This window comes from Ambystoma mexicanum, chromosome 11, assembly GCF_040938575.1.
Source record: "Ambystoma mexicanum isolate Mex_15411 chromosome 11, UKY_AmexF1_1, whole genome shotgun sequence".
Lineage (NCBI taxonomy): Eukaryota > Metazoa > Chordata > Amphibia > Caudata > Ambystomatidae > Ambystoma > Ambystoma mexicanum.
Genome location: NC_090934.1, coordinates 356,306,710 through 356,329,653, shown reverse-complemented (window position 1 = coordinate 356,329,653; position 22,944 = coordinate 356,306,710). Strand labels below are relative to the sequence as shown.

The 22,944-nt window shown below is 46.7% G+C and overlaps 1 protein-coding gene across 9 annotated transcripts in view; it reads right to left on the bottom strand.

The window, feature by feature from the left end:
• The window catches only part of EYA3 (EYA transcriptional coactivator and phosphatase 3), a 2,553,793-nt gene that overhangs the window by 1,657,917 nt on the left and 872,932 nt on the right, over positions 1 to 22,944 (bottom strand). For all 9 annotated transcript variants that reach the window (XM_069623074.1, XM_069623072.1, XM_069623073.1 and 6 more), the window contains one exon: positions 7,940 to 8,082. In XM_069623074.1, the coding sequence (XP_069479175.1) occupies positions 7,940 to 8,082 (143 nt within the window). The remainder of the gene's footprint in view (positions 1 to 7,939; positions 8,083 to 22,944) is intronic.

The window sequence follows — 22,944 nt, the reverse complement described above, 5'->3', positions numbered from 1 at the left end:
TTTAGAATAAAGTTTTGGCAAAAAATACCAACCGGAGAATTAATATTAATTAAATAAACCGGCGGTATGTTCGAGGCTACCGTAAATAATTAAATAAAGATAGTAGCCTAAAACAATGGGAAATCCCATAGGAAAATATTCACGGTTGAATATAAAAAGTAGTATCCACTGCCACCAGCCAAAACTCGATCAGGGGGGACGGAGATGTGCCCCCTCGAATAACAGACTCCGGGGCAATCGAATTGCCCCAGCCAGTACGACCACAATATGATGGTTTGTACTGGTTCTGTTCAGAATTTAAGACTAGTAAAGTCAATGGTGACTTTACATGCCCTGGGAGACAGTAGTCATTCCCAGGGTATGGAGTCTATACTGGGGGGTCACTATGACACCCCTGTGCCACTGCACTGAGGGTGCTGTGTAACACACATCACAAAAACACATGAAGCCCTATGGAGTAAAAGACCCCATAGCCCATTAAACACATCTAGATTCAAAGAAACGCACTCAAATCATGCCCAAGAGTGAGGGTAAAAGAGTCTCACTCTTGGCAGGAGAAAAAAAATAAACCCCAAAAATCCAGCAAAGCTGCTGGGGGACTCACTAAGTTAGGAAATTCAGCCTAAACAGAGAATTCTCCCTAACATGCTCACAGGGGCCAGCGCAGCCATTTTGCTGGTTCTGCTGAAGTGCAATTTGGTGATGGAGGGAAGTACTGCTGAGTGGGTAAATATATCCCACAGAGACACGGTCTGGGTAGAAGGAAGATGCCAAAGTGGATCTGGTGGGCTAGAACACCGGTGAAGCAGAGAAAAACACAGGGAAGCCTGCAACTGATCTGATGGCTGCAGCCAAGACCGAAAAGGTACTTCGGGGACTGAGCCTATGTTTGGAGGTCTCCAAAGGGTGCAGGAAACTTGAGAAACAGTGAATGAATCTCTACAAACAGATGTTAACAAGGGGAATAGGGTCTGGGATCCTTACATTAAAAGGACATACCAAGTAAAAAAGCTGTGGGAGAGATGCATATGAAGACAGCACTTGGCAACGAAGTCTATGTGAAATCAAGAAGCCATAAAGAGTACTGTGACAATAAAGTGGAGCACAGAGCTTGGCATGGGAGTAAACCAATTCTGTGTTTGGGACTAAGACGTGATCGAGAAGGGAAGCAGGTCTGCCAACCAGGGTCAGGGACCCACCACAGCTTGGCAGAGCATTCAAACTCATCTTCTTTATCACAGTGCCTGGTGGAAAGGTACCAGGTCTGTTGATCAGGGTCAGGGACCCAGAGACAGAGAAGAAGCCTGCGGAAAGTCTATTGGGGAACAGAGATATTCCCCCAATACTTGCAGAATGGAAAATTCCAGAATTGTCTTTTTGTCCTGGGAAGGGAGTCACTCCTCTGGGGTAGGATGACTTGTTAATTTAAGTGTGAGGGACAGAGCTAGCATTCTGACATTGGGATTTTTGCTTTCGACATCCTGACGATGACATTAGTTATTTTGGTTGAGGCAGGGAAACGCTTCTTAGAGTTAGGGCAAGATAGGAGTTACTTATTTTTTTACTTTAATAAATGTTTATGCCAACCACCATGACCCCCTCCACTTCAGAGTCTTACATCTGCACCCTTACATGTGGTGGCAGAAGTGGGATCTGGTTGACACTAAACAGGGAACGCTAAAGTTCACCAATGTACAGACAAAGCCAGAGCACAAACAGTACCCACCCAGGAATCCATTGGGATCAACCTGTGCAGTAGCAAAGAATTTATTATAACCCCAGGAGAAAGACGAATAATACCTACTTGTCCAATACCAACAACCCTCCAGGTACATATATCCCGTTAACAACCAAATCAGGGTTAGCCTGGAGATATGGATTGGATGTTTTAGCTGGGGTTGTTTATCCAGATTATAGGAGTGATGTGAAAATTATTTTGCAGAATAGTGTGAAACGCTTATCTTGTTAAAATCGGGGATAAGGTGGCCCAAGGGAATTTGGAGAGGGCAGTGTTCCATGACATCTTACAAGTCTCAGAACAAGACTATGCTGAGAGGGGAACAAAAGGGTTTGGTGAGATTGACCAAGTTTCGGTCCCCGACTCAGAAGTCCCAAACCATAGGATCGAACACTAAGAAATAGAAATAATCTGAGACTTTGCTTTTGCTCAGAGAATGATCCGATATTGGGATAGCCTTCCTGAAGGTAATATCTGAGGAGGAAGGAAGAAACGGAGGCCCTTCTTGATCAAACAAGAGTTATTATACAGAGGAGACAACACCAATGAGGGAGTACCCCAGTCCCAAATAGTCCTGGAAGGTCACAGCAGGGTAGTCGTAGAGATTGCCCATAACCATCTTACATCTGGACACTTTGGGACCTCTAAAAACCAAAATAAAATACTCAGTAGGTTCTATTGGCCGGGACATTTTGCAACCAAGGATTTTGTTTTGGCATGGCCATTGTGTCAAAAGACTGACCATGAAAACCTCCTTCAGCACTCTTGCAATCCCTACCTATTTTAGATGTCCCTTTTCCTAGAATCGGGATGGATATTGAAGGACCCTTGGACCTTACAAATCGATATATACTAGTCATATTAGACTATGCCAGCCGTTATCCAGAGGCCTATTAAAAGAAAAACTTTGAGTAAGGTCAGGTGACAGGAGGATGAAGCAATGTGAGAAAGCAAACAAGCATACATGGGGTAGTAGGGTCTTTTCCCTAATGTTTGCCAAGCCCCTCCTCCAGCCGACCCTTTAACCCCAAACATTCTCCCTTACCACCTCACACTAAGGTACCACTGGGATAGGGGCAACAGTGTTTTTCAGTTTAAACCTAGGAGGCATGACAGTTTTTCCGGGGTTGATCGGATTAAACTGAAAACAGGAAAGCCTACTTATGGTTTACCTTGGATCTGTTTTAGGATTTAGATCCAGCTTTAGCACTTTGGACACTCTGATGGTCCTGATTTCCGTAGATTCTACCCCTAGCTGCACCATGGGATTTGTGGGATGTATTGACCCACTTTGCAATACCATGCGGCATCACTCTGTTATTTATGATGCAAGAAACAGCAACAATGGTGGAAAAACTCTTTAGCGTGCCAAAACCTCCAAAATCGCGTTTTCCAACACACAAAAAGATGGCTGCACAACCTGCCACCCATGGTGCATGTGTGGTGGAATAGAGCACACACTGCAGAAAATGTGCCAGTGGGCTCCATGACAAGCAAACATAGTGCAGAGGGAAAAGCAGCACTTTGGAAGTGAAACTCCAAAATTTGCCTGTAAATGACATTTACTTTGTTGCTAAAAAAACTCCAAAATGCCCGTACACAACACTTCTCAACACTCAAAATCTTGCTTGGCGCTAACATTCATTTAATCTAATGAAGCATTGTGAATGTACAAAGCCCTAAAATGTGAAGAGCAAAATATTTTCTCAAAGAAAATGGATTGCCTGTGGATGACAGCTGTCAAAATCTGTGTGCAGCACACTGGGCTACCTGTGAATGACAGCCCAGTCAGATGGGCTCTCCTGATGAAACTTCAAAGTATCTAAACTAAAAGCCTGTGGGATTAGCAAACAAAAGGATTGTTGCTGAAAAGAATACAGATCTCGGTTGTTTTTGATCCCACAGGTTTAAAGCTAAGAAAGGAATGTATCTGTCATTTGATGCAACAAGTTTGATTTCTGATAGATTTTAAGTCAAGAAATTAAGAATAAATAAGCCTGGCTGGGCCTGCAAGAAGTGGAAAAACAGGTTTCCCCAAAGGGGAGGGAAATCCTCTCAGCAGAAACTCACTGACATATGATAATTGTGGGTTAGGCTAGACTTGTCTGCAGCCAAGGAATGAACAATGGCTGATGCTCCAGGCCCGGAAATGGACTTGTGAAAAGGTTGTAAACTGCTCCTTGAAGGAATTCCCAAAAGGAGGGGGCCACTCCTTGAGCTTCAGGGAGAGACAAAAGGCGGACCATTTGCTGCTAAGAATAAATAATGAACAATTTTTAGAGACTCATAACTTGTTATCCAAAGTGGTGAAAAATATAAAAAGGACAGATTTGTTAGTCTAATTTTTGGCTTTACGTTTCAAGAGGCGGTGGAACTGTAACATATTCTGGACAGGAATGGCAATATATGTGGCTTTATGTGAACTGGATTAATGCTAGAATTGTTAAATTTTAAACGCACATCCCTATGGTAAACATACATATTTGTGGACATTTGCAGAAAGTTTGGAAAATGTTTTCATGGCGAAATGGACAAAATTCTGCAGAAAGGTGAAACAAGGTCTCACAGCTGCGGGATTTTGATGAACAGATACTACATAAAATATGAAATCTGTGTGTGATTTTTGTAGAGGTTACCAATGTATAAATATGTATTCAGGACAAAATTCGATTTTTGATACTAGTGGCTAGGGACGGTTTCTAAGGACTGCAAAAGTCAAACCATAAATGTGACATCATCCGACATTGATCCTATCACTCAGATGCAAGGTAGAGAGGAGGTCCTGATCCAATCCCAGTTCACATAGGCAAGCTTAGTTAAGCCGGCCCATACACCCATTTTTATGATGTTATTTGAAAGTATACATAGAGACAGCTGACAAATCATAGGGACACCGACACTTCTGATTCCAGCGAAGCACTTTGTTCCAGCATTCAACATCCACCCTTTAACATCCTTCCAGATCCAGATGCCAAGAATCTTGCCTAGCAGTAGCTGAACCATTTTCAGCAAGGCCTCAATCCTCAAACTTATTCTCACTTCCCGGTGGAGCGCTGTGGAGTGGGAAATCATCCTGAAACTATCTGGCTTGCTACCATAAGGCTTGCCTGATGAACTCGCTATCCCCAGATTTGAAATACCCAGAAACAAGAAGGGAAGATCCTGTGCAGTCCAGAGACCGGCCTAGCTGATCCAGTCCCGCGCCTGATGTGCTGCCTTTCCTTGATAGACCCAATCCATTGATCAGAACCGTGACTGTCCAAAAATCTGAAATTCCAGTGGATTGTGAGTATTAACAGGACTCTAGAGAACTATTGTATACCTTGCTTATCTTGTTCCACTCTAATCTCTGAACTATCCCTACATAACCTGTAAACGTGTCAAAATCTGTAGTACCATCATCTTCTGTCTAGTTGCTAAAGCACCATTTTCATAGTCATCTTTATTGTGCAACTCTGATCCATAAATCCAACTGAGTCTTTGGACTGATACCGCTGGGGAAGGTGATGGGGATCTGTTACTGAAGTCATGAATCAGTCTCAGAGCTTACTTTGTCCCGACTTGGTTGCCTAGCCTAATGTTCCAGCCTATAGTAAAAGCATAAACCATATTTTCGGATTCTAAACTGAAGTCCTTGTCCAAATTCGTGTCTTTATTTTTGAAAAACACCTCTCACTAAAACATCTATAACTCCCTCCATTTTTAAGATAGAAGCGAAATTTCAACTCCCATTTGTAACTAACATCCTTAGCTATCTCTACAACCCAAAACCGAACATTTCGAAAAGTTTTCACGTGTGAATTAGCTTTAAATTATTTCCCTCTTTAACTTAGAGATTCCAATTGTTTTCTTTTGATTAAATCATTGCTTTTTTGTTTGCTTGAATCTGTTCAAAGCGGCTCCTGTAGCAATTTCTAATAATTGAAGCATTTTGACCACATTTGGTGTTTTTGCTCAGCCAATTTCAAAGCCAGACAGTTGAAAAGTCAATTCCGTTTTTCTCTTGTGTTTAAAGGGGGAAGGTGGGAGGGATATTCTGTTTGCCCTGTGTTATTCCTGAGTACCTGCTCTCTCCTCACATCTATTGGTGGGTTGAGGGGTGTTGCAGGGGGAACCCCTAACCATAGTGCTAGCTGTTCCAAACCAACCCAAAAGTATCCTTTTCTGTGCTGAATTTGTTTTTGTGCTCATTACTTGATTCCTAGTGCATTAAAGATATTATTCAGTGTTCTGTCACCCCATTGGTGATTGTACCTATTAAAATATATTGTAATTTAAATTCTAAATACATACATAAATATTTAACTTTGCAAACTAGCCTTATTCCTGGTTCAGTGTGACTGGGGGGTCTCAGGAGAAGGGTGTGATATGAGTGGTATATCATTCAGAATACTGAACTTATAGATAAAAATAAATAAGGATTTCACATGCTTGGAAAGACTTGGGTGTGTGTCAGATTGAAATCATTTACAGATTTTTGTGGATTGGTTTTCTTGGATTACCCAACTGGATTCTAACACCCGTTTCTGAATTCTACCCCTCTCACTAGCTACTTGTTCTGTCTGGGTCAGGCCCTTGTGTTTGCTTCTTTTTTTTCCCTTTCTATTCTTGGTTTTTTTCAGACTCTATACCAGGCAGGTTATCTGATCTATGGACGCAGGCTTTCATGAAGGTGGAGCATGTCCTCATAGCTCCTCAAATGTTTATCATCCTTTCTAAGGAGGGACTACAGGATACGAGCCAGGGGAAGGGTATACAGAGGTGGTAAGGTTGCTAATCCAGTCTATTTTCCCTTTGCAGCCTGGGAGTTGTTGCAACATACTACCACTGTGAGAATGATGCGTGCATTGTTCCATTTATTCACCCAGCTCTATCAGCGCACAATTGTTTTCAGTATTAAATAATTTATTTTGAATGCTTGTTCCTAAAAAATTCCCACGACACTGCTTTCAAATATTAGTTAGCATAGCAATGTGATAAATATACATTTTTTAAATGACTTACCCGCAATTTAGATATTCATTCTCTTCTAAACATATGAGGTTAAGCTCAAGGTCTATAACAATCATATATGTTGCAAATTGACATCTGTGCATTTCCAATTTGTATTTATGTGGCATTAGACTAGGGACTTGTCTTGGAGGTTAGTAGTCACTGTTGGATATACTGGATACTATGAAGTAAATGAAGACAATGATTTTGGCTTTTGACTAGTGACAACTACATGGGTGTGATTGAGTGTAACGAGTGGCAGGAATGAGAGGGGGTACACAGGAGTGAGTCATCCGCGACCAGGCCCCCACAATGGATGGGAGAGGCAGTTGGGTGTGGGCTTGGTGGTCAGGGTATGAATAAGTACAGTCGGGGGACTTTGGGAAGGGAGGCAGTATCTCTGGAAGGACCTTAGAGGAAGGCAACCATCCCTGTGGGTAGGCTAGAGTATGGGGCGGAGAGAGGTATTTGGGGCACCAGTCAGTGGAAGGAGGCAACAATCTCGGGAGGGCAGTCTGGGAAGGAAGAAGAATCATCCTCTGGGGCAGAGGGAAAGAATAGGTGGGGTGGAAGCAACCCAGGATTGAGGCAAATGGTAAGCTTCAGTTAGGAAAGTGTTCCCATGCATTTCTCTCTTCAAAGCTCACCCGAGCAATTGAAAATATCACAATGGCATTCCATTTTTGTTGTTTCGGTGCTGGGTATTTCAGACCAATCGCAGAGCTATTCCAACATTTTGGTCATCGATATGGGTGCACAGGCTTTGCATTCAGTCACTGCTAAACCACAAACTCCTGAACCAAAACATAGTACAACTCAACCAAGAAACCATTCACATTTAATAGTGACCCTGTTGACATGGCAGCATATGATATGGCAACTTGTATAAGCTTGATTGTAAGGATCACTTTCAAAATTAAAGATGAGCATGCAGGGAGTGGCAAGTTATGTTAAAGCATGGATACAATTCCCACCAGATCTGTAAGAAAATAAGTGTAATTTTCGTTCGGGAGGCAGGCAGGAAATAAGAGTGGCCAACTGGTTTTAGTACTTACTTATTCACATGACTCCAGCAAGGCCTTCTGTCTTTGATGTGGTTATATAGCCGTTAGGAATAGTGGCAAGCACATCATTCCCAAAGTTCACTGAGCAAACGGAAGACCATTAGCTGGTATGTAAACAAAATATAAAATATTGAGTCCAGCTTACCGAAAGGGGGTAGACCATAGGTTTGCGATTCCTGAGGGTACACAGTGTAAGGAGGAGAGGATTGCAGTGCCTGGAACGGAGTCTGTCCAGAATATGCCGACATTGTTTCTGTCACAGGTAAAGAAAGGATATGTGCGTACTGCCTGAAGAGTAAAAAACGTAATTAGAAACGAATGTGTATACCTGTCATTTGAACACACTCACTTTCCAACCGTGCACAACTAAGGCAGTGCGTTTGTTGTGGCAAGAACTGGAGTTTGATAGGTTTAAACTTTAATTTATTAATACATTTAGAATGTGCCTGTTCATCAAGTCAATTTAGGAAAACCTAGATTTGGATCGTGGGCCACGTAAATCATACTTGCAAACATTCTGTGATCAAGTTTAAAAAATAATGCTGACATCGCAGGAAAATACAAAACCTACATTGTTGGCACCACTGGAGCATTCTAAAATACACAACCATTCAACAACATGGAAAGATGTACACATGTTTAAAATGTATACTTCTGAATGGAAGGTTAACACCCAATTTAATTACCTAACTTTACAGAAGATAATCACGTGGAGCTGGTAGGCAATATTTGCCACTGCTCCATAGCAGCAGCCTGGGAGTACATACTTATTTCTGCAGTGCAAGTTGAATACTGAACGACAGACTGATACCCTCATCCATCTGATAGGCAGATGCTGTGTTATGGTGGTATGCCCTGCCACTTGTCTTCACTGGTGGTCCACCGCGACTGTCCGGTCAAGAGTGCAGGGCAGAGTCATGTAGCTCTCAGGTCAATGGAATGATCTGAGCTGATCACTCCAAGTAATAACTTACCTGCACACCTCACAGACAGACAAATTAACGTGGTCTTTTAAAGTCACTGCATATTCTCAGACCACTATTTAACAGGAGTGCAACAGTAAACAAAAATGTCAAATAAGAAATGGAAAGAGGTGATCAGTTTTATTTTTGCACATAACAGAATCTTGTATCCAGGAAAAAATGAAAAATAATGTACTGAGGACCTTATTTCACAAAAGAGAATACCTGAGCAAATGAAACAAGTTTAATGAGAAAAAACACACCTGGAACCTAGACCTTGAACCTAGAGTGGTTAGTTAAGCCTTGAGTGGATCAAGAAAATTGACAAAACTTCACATGGTGGCCCTCGTGAAAGACAATGGCATGCTTCAAAACACAAACGCTCCGATGAAAACTCGGCTATGGGCAGCTGAAAACAATTAAGTAGAAGAACTCAAGCTGAAGCTTGTGGGACGTGATGAAAGATGTGGTTAAAAAAAATATATATTTTTTTTAAAAGCGCACCCCTGATCTTGTGAAGGAAATGCAGAAGCCAAAGGCACAGATAGGTACCGCTGAGCAAGGTGCCTTCCAGATACACAGAATTCAAGTACAAGAGCAGGCAAAATTATATCTGCAGAAAGGAATTTAAGGATGGCATACTGAAGGGCATAGTTGCAAGAGCTCATGCACATAGATGTCTTCAAAGAGAAGCCCTGTGGAGTAAAACAGGGCTGTATTGGTAAAAGAGAATGCATTCATTTGCCACAAAAGACATTTCTACAATCGCCATATCCACCAAAAAAAGTTGAATGAAGTCCAAAGACAGCAGTTCTAAAATGGCAGTTTCTAAAGAACGCTGCACTAGTCATACACATTAAAACAACCAAAGTCAAGAAAAGAGAAAAGAACATACCACGTGTTATTGAGTGTCACCCTTTTGCCAGATATTCTTTTTGAGGTGGAAATGCAGAAAGCTATTTCGAAGCAGATCATTCTATTAAGGAACAAATTCAGAGTGATGGGAGGGGGGAAATTAGGGACAGGGAACAACTGGAAAACATAGGAAGACAGGATCTCGGTGTTTAGGTGGCACAAGTAGCACAAATGTATAGTGAAAGGGGCTCCAAATTGGCAGAAGAACAAGTTACTTTCTTACCTGGTAACGTTCTTTCGATGGGATGGTCCGACGACGTATTCCATATCTATGACATGTAATCACCACAGCTGTGCTGCTTCGGAAACTTTTTTCGGCGTCTGCGTCCTGCGTTGTTGACGTCGATGCGCCGTCGTCGAGGACCTCGTCCGACGTCATCCGATGTGATAAGTAGGACGCACGTAGCCTCAGTTGCAGTTTTTTCCCCCAGAACGTGTGACATTAGTCAACTGCCAGTCAGACACAAAGCCTTGCTGAACGTAAGCTGCAATCGCAAAAGAAATTCTGCAGCGGGGAAGGCAGGGCGGGCGCGATATGGAATACGTCGTCGGACCATTCCATCGAAAGAACGTTACCAGGTAAGAAAGTAACTTGTTCTTCGAGCGGATTGGGTCCTCCGACGTATTCCATATCTATGACAGACTCCCAAAGCAGTACCAGAGCAAGGAGGAGGGAAAGAATTTAGTCAAAATTTAGAATAGCAGAGCAAAGGACCGCCTTGCCAAAGGCCAGATCCTGCCCTCGGATGGAATCGAGGGAATAGTGACGTACAAATGTATGTACTGAAGCCCAGGTGGCTGCATCACAGATGTTGCGAATAGGAACACCCCTCTGCAGGGCAGTAGATGCAGCCATACCCCTGCTAGAATGGGCCCGCAAGCCAGCCGGTGGGTCCTTACCCGCCAAGCGTTAACACTCCGAGATGGCTAAAATAATCCAGCGAGACAAAGTCTGTTTCGTCACAGCTTGCCCCAAACGCTTACCAGCGTAACCAATAAAGAGTTGATCGTCCACTCTGACCCGGGACATGCGCGAAACATAAAAGCTCAAAGCACTCCTAGGATCAAGCCTATGGAGCCCCTCCTCTTCCTTACCAGGATGCGGAGGAGGCTAGAATGCCGGAAGAACAACCTTCTGGGCCAAATGAAATTCCGTCACTACCTTCGGAAGAAAAGAAGGACGAACTCTAAGGACAACCCTGTCCTTGTGAACTACAGTGAAGGGTGGCTTAACTGAAAGTGCCTGTAACTCACTCACTCTGCGAGCGGAAGTAACCGCAACTAAAAACAGTTTTCAGAGTTAACAGCCTCAAAGGGCAAGAATGTAAAGGCTCAAACGGAGCACCCATAAGAAACTTAAGAACAAGGTTTAAATCCCAACCAGGCACCAGGAAAGGTGACGGAGGGAACACATTAGTGAGCCCTTTCAGAAACTGTGAAATTAAAGGGATTTTAAAGTAAGAACACTCTTCAGACGAGCGCTTAAAGATGGACAGCGCCACCAGGTAACCTTTAATGGTACCCACTTGCAAGCCCCTGTGGGCCAAAGAAAGTAAAAAGGACAGAACCATGGGGATGTCACTTGCAAAAGGATCCACATTCTGAACTCTGCACCAGTCGCAGAACTTACGCCAACAGCAACGGTACAGAGACTTTGTTGCTGGCCTTCGGGCCGAAAGCAACACCTCCATCACGTCTTCAGGGAGGTCCCAATCCTTATACCTCAACCTTTCAGAAGCCAAGCGTGAAGGTTGAGGGATCTGACCTCTGGATGGAGAACCTGACCCCCGCCTCCCGTGAGAGCAGATCGTCTCGGTACGGAAGACGACGTGGAGGGCAGATGGACAAGTCGAGAAGGTCCGGGTACCACGTCCTCCGAGCCCACGCCGGAGCAATGAGGATCATCCGGGAACCGAACTTCTGTAACCTCCGCAGCACTTGCGGGATGACGGGGACTGGAGGAAACGCATATAGCAGCGGGAATGACCACTCCACCACGAACGCGTTTCCTAAGGCTCCTTTTGGAGGTAATTCCCACGAGCAAAACCTTTCGCACTTCCGGTTGACACTGGAGGCGAAGAGATCCACTTGAGGGGTCCCCCAAAGGGCGAACATCTCTAGGAGAATCTCCTGAGCCAACTCCCAATCGTGAGCGATCGCGCTCTGCCTGCTCAGAGCGTCCGCCGTCACGTTTTCGTCTCCGGCCAGATGAACTGCCGAGATCGAAACTTCCTGCTGGATGGCCCAGAACTCGAGCTGCATCGCCTCCCTGCACAGAGGAAGTGACCCTGCCCCCCGCCCCCCTTTTTGTTGAGGTAGTGCATGGCCACTGTGTTGTCTGTCAGGATCAGGACATTCTTTCCTCGCACAGTCGGCAGAAAAGCCTTCAGGGCTAGCCTGACGGCCCTCAGCTCCAACAGATTGATATGGAGTCTGGACTCCGACGGAGACCAACGATTGCTGACTGTCAGCCCGTTGGCATGAGCTCCCCATCCTGTGAGGAATGCATCCGTCATGATCGTCACCTCCGGCCAGGGAAGCCAAAATGGAGCTCCCTTCATCAAGTTGCCTTCAACGGCCCACCACAGAAGGTCCCGGGCGACCGAGGGCGGCACCTGAACCGAGTCAGACATCCTGCCGGAGGACTGCGACCATTGCGTCTTGAGTGCCCACTGCAAAGATCTCATCCGCAGGCGAGCCTCTGGCACCAGAAGAATGCAGGATGCCTTGAGGCCGAGCAACCTCAAGAACTCGAACGCTGGGAGCGTCTGGGCATGCTGAAACATGTGCACCATCTGCTGAATGTGAAGAGCCCTCACCTGGGGAGGAAAACACTGCCCCAGGGAAGTGTCGAGCACTACTCCGATGTACTGGAGCCGCTGTGTTGGCGTCAAATGGGACTTCTTTAAATTGAGGGAGAAGCCCAGCCTGTGAAGGGAGTGGCAGGTGACGGACAGATGATCCAGGACTTGCTCGGGAGAGCTCCCCCTGATCAACCAATCGTCCAGGTAGGGGTAGACGTAAATCCCCCCCTTGCCTGAGATGCGCTGCCACCACCACCATGAGCTTGGTGAAAACCCTCGGGCGGAGGTCAATCCGAACGGCAGGACCCGAAACTGAAAGTGCGAGTCGCCAACCGCGAACCTCAGGTACTTCTTGTGCTTGGGATGGATCGGCACATGGAAGTAAGCATCCTTGAGGTCGAGTGACACCAACCAGTCCTGAAGCTGAAGGACCTGGAGGACTTGAGAGAGAGTAACCATCTTGAACTTGTCCTTCCTCAGGAGTTTGTTCAAACCGCGCAAGTCCATGATGGGTCTCAATCCCCCGTCTTTCTTCGAAATCAAAAAATAAGGGGAATACCATCCCTTGTTCCTCTCCGCTACAGGCACCAGTTCTATGGCGCCTTTCTCCAGCAGGGCTTGAATTTCCTGCGCAAGGAGCGGATCCGGACTCTGCAAAGAGAGGTTCCCCGGTGGATTGTCGCGAGGCCTGTGCCGAAAGGGAAGACAGTAGCCGTGGGCTATGATCTCCAGAACCCACACATCTGAAGTAATGGCTTGCCCCTCTACAAGATGCTGCGCCAGCCTTCCCCCAAACGGCGAACCATGGGACATGGCCTCATGACTGAGTGGGAGCGGCTGCGGCGTTACCCGAGGGCAAAGCGGCAACTGCCCGAGCGGACTGCTGTCCCCTAGGACGAAAAGGCGGAGGTTGGCGAACTGCAGCGCCCAACGACTTCGCTGCAGCTTTTGAGGTCTGCAACCTCTCAAGGCTCTCGTCAGCCTTGCTGCCAAAAAGGTGTTCACCGTCAAAGGGCATGTTGAGGAGCCGGGACTGCACATCAGGAGCAAACCCTGACCTCCGCAACCACGCAAACCTGCGTATCACGGTGCTCGCCACCATGGACCTACTGACGCATTCAGCTAAGTCCAAACCCGACTGAACTGACTCACACATGGCATCCTTACTATCCTGGACCATAGCAAGGAAAACATCCCGTTCGTCCCCTTCGGGAATATGTTCAGCCGCTAACGCAACACAGTTCCACAGAGTGTGCACGAAACGAGACAGGGCACAAATGGAGTTGGCCGCCTGAAGCGCCATAACACCAGAAGAAAACACTTTCTTCGCCCAGCCATCAAAACGTTGGTCGTCCCTATCAGGAGGGATGGTAGGGTACGACGCCTGCTTTGCCGGGGCCGCCTGCACCACCAAACTCTCCGTAGTGGGGTGCCTGGTCAAGTAGCAGGGGTCGCTACTGGCTGGACGGTATTTTCGCGACAAGGATCTGCCCACCGCCGGGAGACTCTCCGGAGCAGTCCAAGCCGCCGCCACCCTTCTCTGTAAAGCCATATGGAACGGCAGTACCGGGTCAGTTGGGGGACCAACATCAAGGATGTCCGTTAGATCATCCTGCACAAACTTCCCTGGGGGAGCAGACCATCCCAAGTGCTCAGAAACCCTAGCCATAAGGCGCCGGTACGAGGAATCGGCATGAGAGCCAGACTCAGGCCTACAAAACTCCACCTCCGGAGAGGTGTCCAGTCCACTGGCATCATGCAGTGACTGCCTCAACTCGTCAAACTGACTATGGCCCGAGACAATTTCATCTGGAACCCGACTAGGAACCAGGCCATCAGAATCCTCATCCGCCACTGAAATATATTCCAGGTGGCGAAAAGAAGGCACCCGAGAGTGCTTGCTCTTAACCAGAGCCTTCCTAGGGGGTTCTCCCGTGCCACGGGGTACCTCCGACACGAAAGGCGTTGATGGCTTCGAGCGAATCGGCGCCGGCGTCGAGGGGATCGGCGTCGAGGAAATCGGCATCGACGTCAGATGCAGCGCCTCCAGCATCGGCGGCGTCGACACAGCCCTCGAAGCCGGAGCCCTGAGCGTGTCCCTCGACGACCTGAACGTCGATGGCTTCGACAACTTCCTCGGAGCCTCGAGAATGCCTGTCCACGCCCTCGACGCCTCAGACGTCGATGTCTTCCTCGAAGACCTCACAGGTGCACACGGTCTCGAACGCGTCGAGGGCCGGGACCTGGAACGGGTACGTCGAGAACGAGTCTCCTTGTCCAAACGGGACCTCTCCCGTGACTCGTGCCGACCACTCTTGCGAGCGGTGTCTCTCGACCTCTCACGGCCGACCCCACTCGGGGGCGCGGACAGCTTAGTACCCTGCGACTCAAGAATCGCCAGCATTTTCTTCCCGAAGGAAGCCCATTCCTCCAGCGTCGCACGGTTGGTGGGGTAAGCGACGTGCCGGGCAGAGTCCTCCGAAAAGAACCTGGAAGACGACCGGTGTCGGTGCTTCCGAGAATGCCTCGAAGAGGCTGAGGAGTGGCGAGACCGACTCCTCGAAGGAGACCCATGAGACTTCCGACGATGACGCGGAGAGTCACCCCTCGAATCATCCGTCGAAAGCCCCGCAGACTTAGACTTCCGGGGCTTGGACACCCGACCTACCGACAACAACTTCTTACGTTCGCGTAAGGCTTTGGACGTGAGCGACTGGCTGTTGATACAGTCATCCGTGTCGTGGGCCTCCCCGAGGCACCAGAGGCAGGCGTTGTGCGAGTCAGTCACCGATATCTTGGACCCATACTCCCCGCACTTCTTGAAGCCCGGACGCGGGGTCGAAGACGAAGTAGAAGACATCTTCACACAAAGGATTTTCACAAAACTAACAGGTTCGAAGAACCGAGAAGAACAGAACTCCAAAGAGTCGAGGCGTTAACCGAGAATCACGAAGCAACACGTTCGCGGAAAAAACGGAACTGAGGCTACGGGCATCGTGCGTCCTACTTATCACATCGGATGACGTCGGAGGAGGTCCTCGACGACGGCGCATCGACGTTATCGACGCAGGACACAGACGCCGAAAAAAGTTTCCGAAGCAGCACAGCTGTGGTGATTACATGTCAGATATGGAATACGTTGGAGGACCCAATCCCCTCGAATCATTGGTTTGACAAACACACAATCAGAAGCGCGTTAGTGGAAGTGGGTGTATGCCTACAGACATATTGAACTGTTCAGAGAAGTCTTGTAATTTCTACACACGAGATGGAAGACTTAAAGAGTTGGTAACACATAGAAGGAAATGGTTCTCAAGTTCATGATCATGAATGCCAGGGAGCCAAATCTCCTGAATAAAAGTGGATATTGAAACATCCACCTCATCTGGATACAGACTTGTATTCATGAGACTAGTTTTAAGTCGAGACCACAAGTATACCTCCTGTAAGGCATACCTACAACAATATTTCTCGCATGCAAGTGGTGGATGTTATTTTTCACAAAGCTTCTCATACCAGTTGAGGAGTTTCCCTGTCTCGGCGGCCATGCTCTGGAACTTGCTTCTCCTGGTCTTGAGATCCAAGCCGTCATACACCTTGTTCCGAAATAGACTGAAAACCCACCTGTTCATTACCAGTCCTTTGCTTGCTAACTGTTGTAACTACCAAGACGCCCATGGGTAAAGTGTGCTATACAAATGTATAATAAATGCCTTTTGGTAGGAGGCAGTATACGTAGAATTCAAATCACAGTAGTTTCAGTGCATGCTCTAACCACTGGCCCGACATTCTTGAGATTCGCCTGATAATGAGCTAATCAGCTTCAGAGGAAAATAAGAGTATAATAGGTTTACATCAGGCCTTGCACACAAAAATAGACAGAAGGCCTTCCTTTTCAACCACTAAGTGTACCCCAGAATGTTCTAAGCAACGTTACATGATATATGTTTGGTATACATCTGGAAGGATGGTATTTGGAGTTGTCTGCTTCCATGATGACAAGTTTTGGGAAAAGATTCTCTTTTGTAAATCAACAACTTCACCCTATTCTTTGAATTACTTCCTTTAAAACAATGAACATGTGTAAACAAGGCATCAAGGGATGAAATTTGCGACAGGTACGGCAAGTCTGGAGTTCTGCAAATTATCTTTTGAAGGACCCAGTGATACTTTCAAATCGGAACATTTTGCAAAACTAAATCAGGAGACCCAAGCATTGAAAGCTTTAAAAACAGTACAGTTTACACTTAGTTAACAATAGTTTGCTGACCCCCAAGACAATGCACAAACAGATGAATGGTTCCAGGAAAATACATCAATTGGTTACAATTAGATGACTGCTGATTAGTCTATTGCAAGACAATGTTGAAAATTACCATTGCCATTTCAGAAGACTCAGAACACCATCTAAGAGTCCGGCTAAAAATGTGCCCCTCTTCTTGCAAAAATAGGTGACCTGCCACAGCTTTCTCAACCTTCTAGAAGCCATCAGTCATTCCAAATGAATCCACATATTTATATCCTCCTTATTCATACCCCCGAGAGAATCCAGCTTGGGTGTACACAGTGAATGGTCAAAAAGCAGCAAAGGGCCACCTCATTTGTTGGGCCTGAAAGAAATTAAAGACATAGGCTATGTCCAACACAGGATAGCCAAGCCTCTGGCATTTTCCAGAGAAGGGCAGGTGAAAGAACAGGCAACATCCCCGGCTCCTTTCTGCTCTTCTTCACTGTGCCCACCCATATCTAGCTACCATGTTAAATTCCTTTTCCTCTTCTGTTCTAATACAGGCTTCTGCAAATGATCCTCATAGAACCTCATACCTATTATTCATCCTGTAACTTCATGCAGTACGCTGAATGCCCTCCCCTACTGCTTCCCTCTCGTCCCAAATTATCTCAACCCTGCTTCCCTCTCATTAACACTCTAGTCACTCAGCCTACATCCACTCCAACTTCATCTCCCAATCGTCAACCTCAAGAATCACCCATCTTCACTCAAATTCATCCAACTCCTCCAATTAACCTACTTTGCAATACCGCAAATTCTCAAGCTCTCTAACAAAATATCCTTTCTCACTGACTACTTTGACTCCTACAACCCTCATCTCACTTTAAGGTCTGTCATGAAAACAGATCCCCTAGCAAAGGACACTGCCACTCTGGCAGCCTTGCACAGTAGCTCAACTTTCCCACTCACCTCTTATCTGGCAAGGTGTTGATGCTGTTCTCATTAGCCACAGAGCAGCCCATCGATCCCTATTACCTCTCTGGGTAGTTCGCCTGTTCAGCTTGCAGCAGCAAAGTCCCTAGTGTTTCACACTCCTAGTTCCCGCCTTCACCCTTGAATGTTGCCACTCCTCACCATCCACTTTTCCCCTCCCTATTTTTCAACTTCTCTTCCTCCCACACTCCTACTTCTCCACTACACAAACACCATTCTTTCACATCCAGTATCTTTCAATTCACATTCACTCCTCGCACTATCCTCTTCTATTCAATGGTCACACACACACCGACTCATACTGCAGAACCCCTTTACAAATCTCCACACGCCACTGCCCCCACCCCCCTTCCCCTTCTGGCAGCTGGTCTCTTGCTCCTCTAAGTCCCTTGACCTCACCTGTATTATACACACTTCCCAATTCCTGCCTTAGGATTAAAAACCCCTCCTTTCCTCCTGATTGGATGCCTTTTCCTGATGCACTGTGATTATGATCTTTACAATTAGGGCATGTACGTGCAGGCACAAGATGTAAATAGGCGACTAAGCCCCGTCAGCTTTCTCAGCGGAGGTGGGCCGTCTGAAAAAGCATGGCGGCATAAAAGGATTGGGGTCCATGCCTGTGCACCATAACCATGTGGCTTCAGAGTAAATTGGAGTTTCCTTTTGAGGTCCTTATGTGCCTGGCTCCCTGGTGGCCTTGGGAACTCTGTGTATATGGTTCAAACCAAGTTGCAAACGGCTTAGGCCTATCGTGCTCCTAGATCTGGTTCCCACATAGGCCGAAGTTCTGGCTTTTATGCCGATACGGACAGATGTAGCGCCTCTGCCGCGGTGGTCTTGCTTCTACCAGGTTGTCACTCCTCTGGGGGTTATTCTTCTCAGGATCCCTATTGCTTCACAGACATGTTTCTTTTGTCTTCAATTCCAAATAGAAAAAGAAAATGTGACCCAGTATTGATGTCTGCATACACATATTTTGGCGCCTGGAACAGGAGGGGGGAAGAGGGGGATTTGTTTTTTTTAAAACCAACTGTCGTCGATTTAACCCTCCTCTGATCTGGGTCCAGTCCCTCCCTACCATTCCTGAAAAGGCTATGGCCTCACTCTTGTCATACCATCCACAACATAGAAAAGAGAGGACAGGAAAGAAGAGTTGAAAGATTACAGCAACTGTTCAAAGAAGATGTATTGAAAAAAACTGATTCATATCTCGGTTGCCATACATATTAAGACAACAGTGGGACCCAAAAGTACAGAGTGATCTGTTTCGAAACCTTGCAAATCTCTGATATTGTGACATTCTTGAACTCAAGTTCAGCAACTGCAAGTTGCCATTGCACACCTGTTAATTGTGGACACAAGGTCTCGGCTGCACTGTAGCATACAATATAGTTACCTTTACACATAACCAACGTCTCAAAACCAGTACTAGCAAGGCCAAACGAACTTTTATGATAACTGATTGTTGTTCACAATTACCTCCGTTTCTGAATTATTTGGGGGTTCAGCGCAATTAGAGGAAAATACAATTCAAAGTAGCATTCCATTTCAGCCCTGGTTCTGGAACTTTGGAGGCAATGTTTTGTCATTTTGAGATGCTTTCAGATGAAAGTTTGGTCTGCCCAGTGACTGCTGATATTCCCAGGAGCCTTGCTGTTTAGGACACACTTTAAATCTTAGAAAGATTTGGTCAGGAAATCGGCCTGAGTTTTCTATGCTCCTTGCAGATAACGTAAATGTCAATCTTCTTCCGCAGAAGCTAATGCTATAAGCAAGGATGAAAATAAAGGTTGCAGGAGCTAAACACAGATCCTGGCTATCTGGCATTATCCAATTCGCAGAATCTCCCTCTGGTGAACAAGGAGCTCATAGATATCTTGCAAGAAATCAAACTCTGACATACTTTACCAACTACAAAGATTGAAATAAGGATTTGGTTAGCAGGAGCTAAATGCAGCTCCAGAGTATCCGGCAACACCCAGCATGCAGGAGCTACCACTGAAGAACCGGGAATCTTATATTGCTGCAAACTTAAATGAACCTAACTCGCATACAAGAAACTCATCATAACTGTGTTAATTATAAATGACAGTATGCATTACATGTATTCTGGCTCTGACCTAATGGTGATTATACACATACAAAAACAGAGGCTTACCATCACGCAGGTTTGTTTGTATGGCACCAGTTGGCTTAGGGAGCCAAATGTAGCACCTGGTAGCTATTGGTATCAAGCCAACCAGGCTATCAAATAAGCTATGAGCAAGAGCTAAATAGCTCCCAGCTTTCAGGAATTTCAAAGCCTAAACTACAATATTACGTCCCTTATATATGACCCATTAGGTATTAAATGATGTTGAGATGTGTCCTAATATTCTGTTATACACATTTCCAAAGAGGCAGAGTTAAATATACTTATATAGGGTTTTATGGCACAAGTTGGCTTGGGGGTTCAAAAATCACTCCTGGTGCTAAGTTAATACATGTACTATACAACACATTTATTGTGAACCCCGCAAATGGTGTGAGCTTCCTCAAGAGGGTCTACAATGTTATACCACCCTGTATGCTAGCTTAATTTATTGCAGTAGAATTGTATATCTGTACCAGAATGTTGGGTGTCTTGATTGAGGGGGAGAAGGACAGCCTTATGGGCTGGCTGCAATGCTCAGCCCCACCAGGATATGAACCCTGAGCCCCAGTGCAAGTATTATATTGTGCAGCACTGGTTTATCTCACACTATACCGCTCAAACAAAATCTTTCGAATTCTCCTAGGAACAACGTGCCATGCATGGGCGACAGCCAGAACCAACCAAGAAAGAACAGACATCCAGTGCCGCACGTCATCCGTGTGAAGCAGCCCGAGTGTGAAACCCAGCCAAGTGGTAGCAATCCTGCTGCAGCTCACGCATACTGGCACCAAGGGGCTAACAAACCCACAGGAGTAGAGCTATACATATGTGGAGGCAAGACAAACTGCACAACAGAAAACATCCTTGGGCTACTGATCATACCCTTTACCACCAGAGACTAACTAGGGGGGGAACAGACCCCCCCCACTGACCCCCCACACAGACCAGTCCTACCATAGGGGGACCTTGAGCAACAGCCCATAACTTGAACATGGTCTGAGTAGAAGGTGGATGGAGTTTTAGTGTGGCTGAGGGAGTAGCAGAGCGAAGGAGGGATCAGTAGAACAGAGGACGGGTGAGTAGAACAGAGGACGGGTGAGTAGAACAGAGGACGGGTGAGTAGAACAGGACAGGTGAGTAGTGTCATGATCTCTGCTTCCAAAAGATCAGGACTTGCCCGACTCCCTTGGAAGCAGACCCATAACCCTGGTTCCGAGTGCCAGCCAGTCCCAATTGGGACCTTTTGTACCCTGTCCTGGCGCCAGTGGCACCAGGCTCATAAAGATGCCCAGTCCCAGCGCTGGAAGCGCCGGGCTCATAATGCTTGGGTGGACTTACCTGCAGCAGACCATGCTGCTTACTTACCTGCCAGTTGAGCCCCTGATCCTCTTCTGTTTGGGACTACTTTTCCTGTTGGGTGGGGCAGGAGCCACTCCCTAGGTTCAGAACACTGGAACTCTTCTGGAAAGCAGGAACTCTTTTCTCACCTAGGCGAGGCTGTGGAAGGAGACACCTAAGCACTACAGGAGGCTATTTAAACCACACCCGATGGATGAATCTTGCTTTGCGTTATTCTGCATTCTCTGCAGCAGAACGCTCATCGTGTCTTCTGCTTCTGATCCTGGGCCTAAGGGAACAAAGGCTTACCATCCTGGAATCCAGTCTTCAGCAGCACCTGTAAAGACAAAGAAAGAACAGGTTAGCACTACGGTCTTCAGTGGCAGCGCATCTCTTACCTGGTCCATCGGCTGTCACCAACGCCTTGCGCTGCATTCCGGCATCTGAAAGACAAAGGCTTACCTAATCTTCGCATGCTCCGGAGGTCTTCGCACTGCATTCCGGCATCTGAAAGACAAAAGCTTACCAGCTCTTCGCACGCTCCGGAGGCCTTCGGCGCTGCATCCCGCATCTGAAAGACAAAAGAAGGTGCGTTTAAAGACATTGGGCAACTTTATTACTCACGTGCCATTACTCCTTCCCACGCCGAATCCAGTGGGTATTCCAGCACCCTTCAGCTTCTCTAAAGCTCCGAACTTGTACCTGCAAGATAAAAGGGACAGTTAGTGCGCATCGTGAAGCAGGCTACAAGCGCTTACTTACGTGCTTCCAGGCGCTTCTATTCCTCACGCGGGTTCGATCCTCAACTCTCATCAGCCCGCCATCGCCGGAACCCTGCAAAACAAGAGATATCATTACAAAAGACTTTTAAGACATTTGAAGTGCCCAGAACTTACCGTTCGTGCAGTTAACGACGGACAGCAGTCCTCTGAGGTCAAGAGGCCTGCACCCTTATCCAGTGAAGAAACTGGTTACGGCACCCTGCCCCGAGGCAGATGGAGAGCTCGGCGTTCACTTACCTAAGGTGAGGGCGTTAACCTTTGGGGTTCTACAGGAGAAGAGAAAGGGAAGAGGAGAGAGGCACCCAATAACCCCAGTTCATTAATCCCATATTTTCTATCTGCAGACATCTTACTCTTCGAGTCAGACATACAGTGCACTGAGGTCCAGCCCAAAGAGCCAACCGTGTGTTACACATCACCTTTGAAGATACGGCATTCACCCAGTCAAGACCGGCGCCTCTGCGGGAATCAGGTGAGCGTTACAGTAGAACAGAGCACGGAGGAGTAGAACAGAGCACGGAGGAGTAGAACAGAGCACGGAGGAGTAGAACAGAGCACGGAGGAGTAGAACAGAGCACGGAGGAGTAGAACAGAGCACGGAGGAGTAGAACAGAGCACGGAGGAGTAGAACAGAGCACGGAGGAGTAGAACAGAGCACGGAGGAGTAGAACAGAGCACGGAGGAGTAGAACAGAGCACGAACAGAGGAGGGAGGAGTAGAACAGAGGAGGGAGGAGTAGAACAGAGGAGGGAGGAGTAGAACAGAGGAGGGAGGAGCAGAACAGAGGAGGGAGGAGCAGAACAGAGGAGGGAGGAGCAGAACAGAGGAGGGAGGAGCAGAACAGAGGAGGGAGGAGTAGAACAGAGGAGGGAGGAGTAACATCAAAAGGTGACGGTGAAACCTAGAAAGAATGAGACATGAGAGGGACAGATGAGAAGAGGCAAGAGAGTAAAGGCGGGTCGAGTTGGACAGTAGCGAGAAGTGAGGA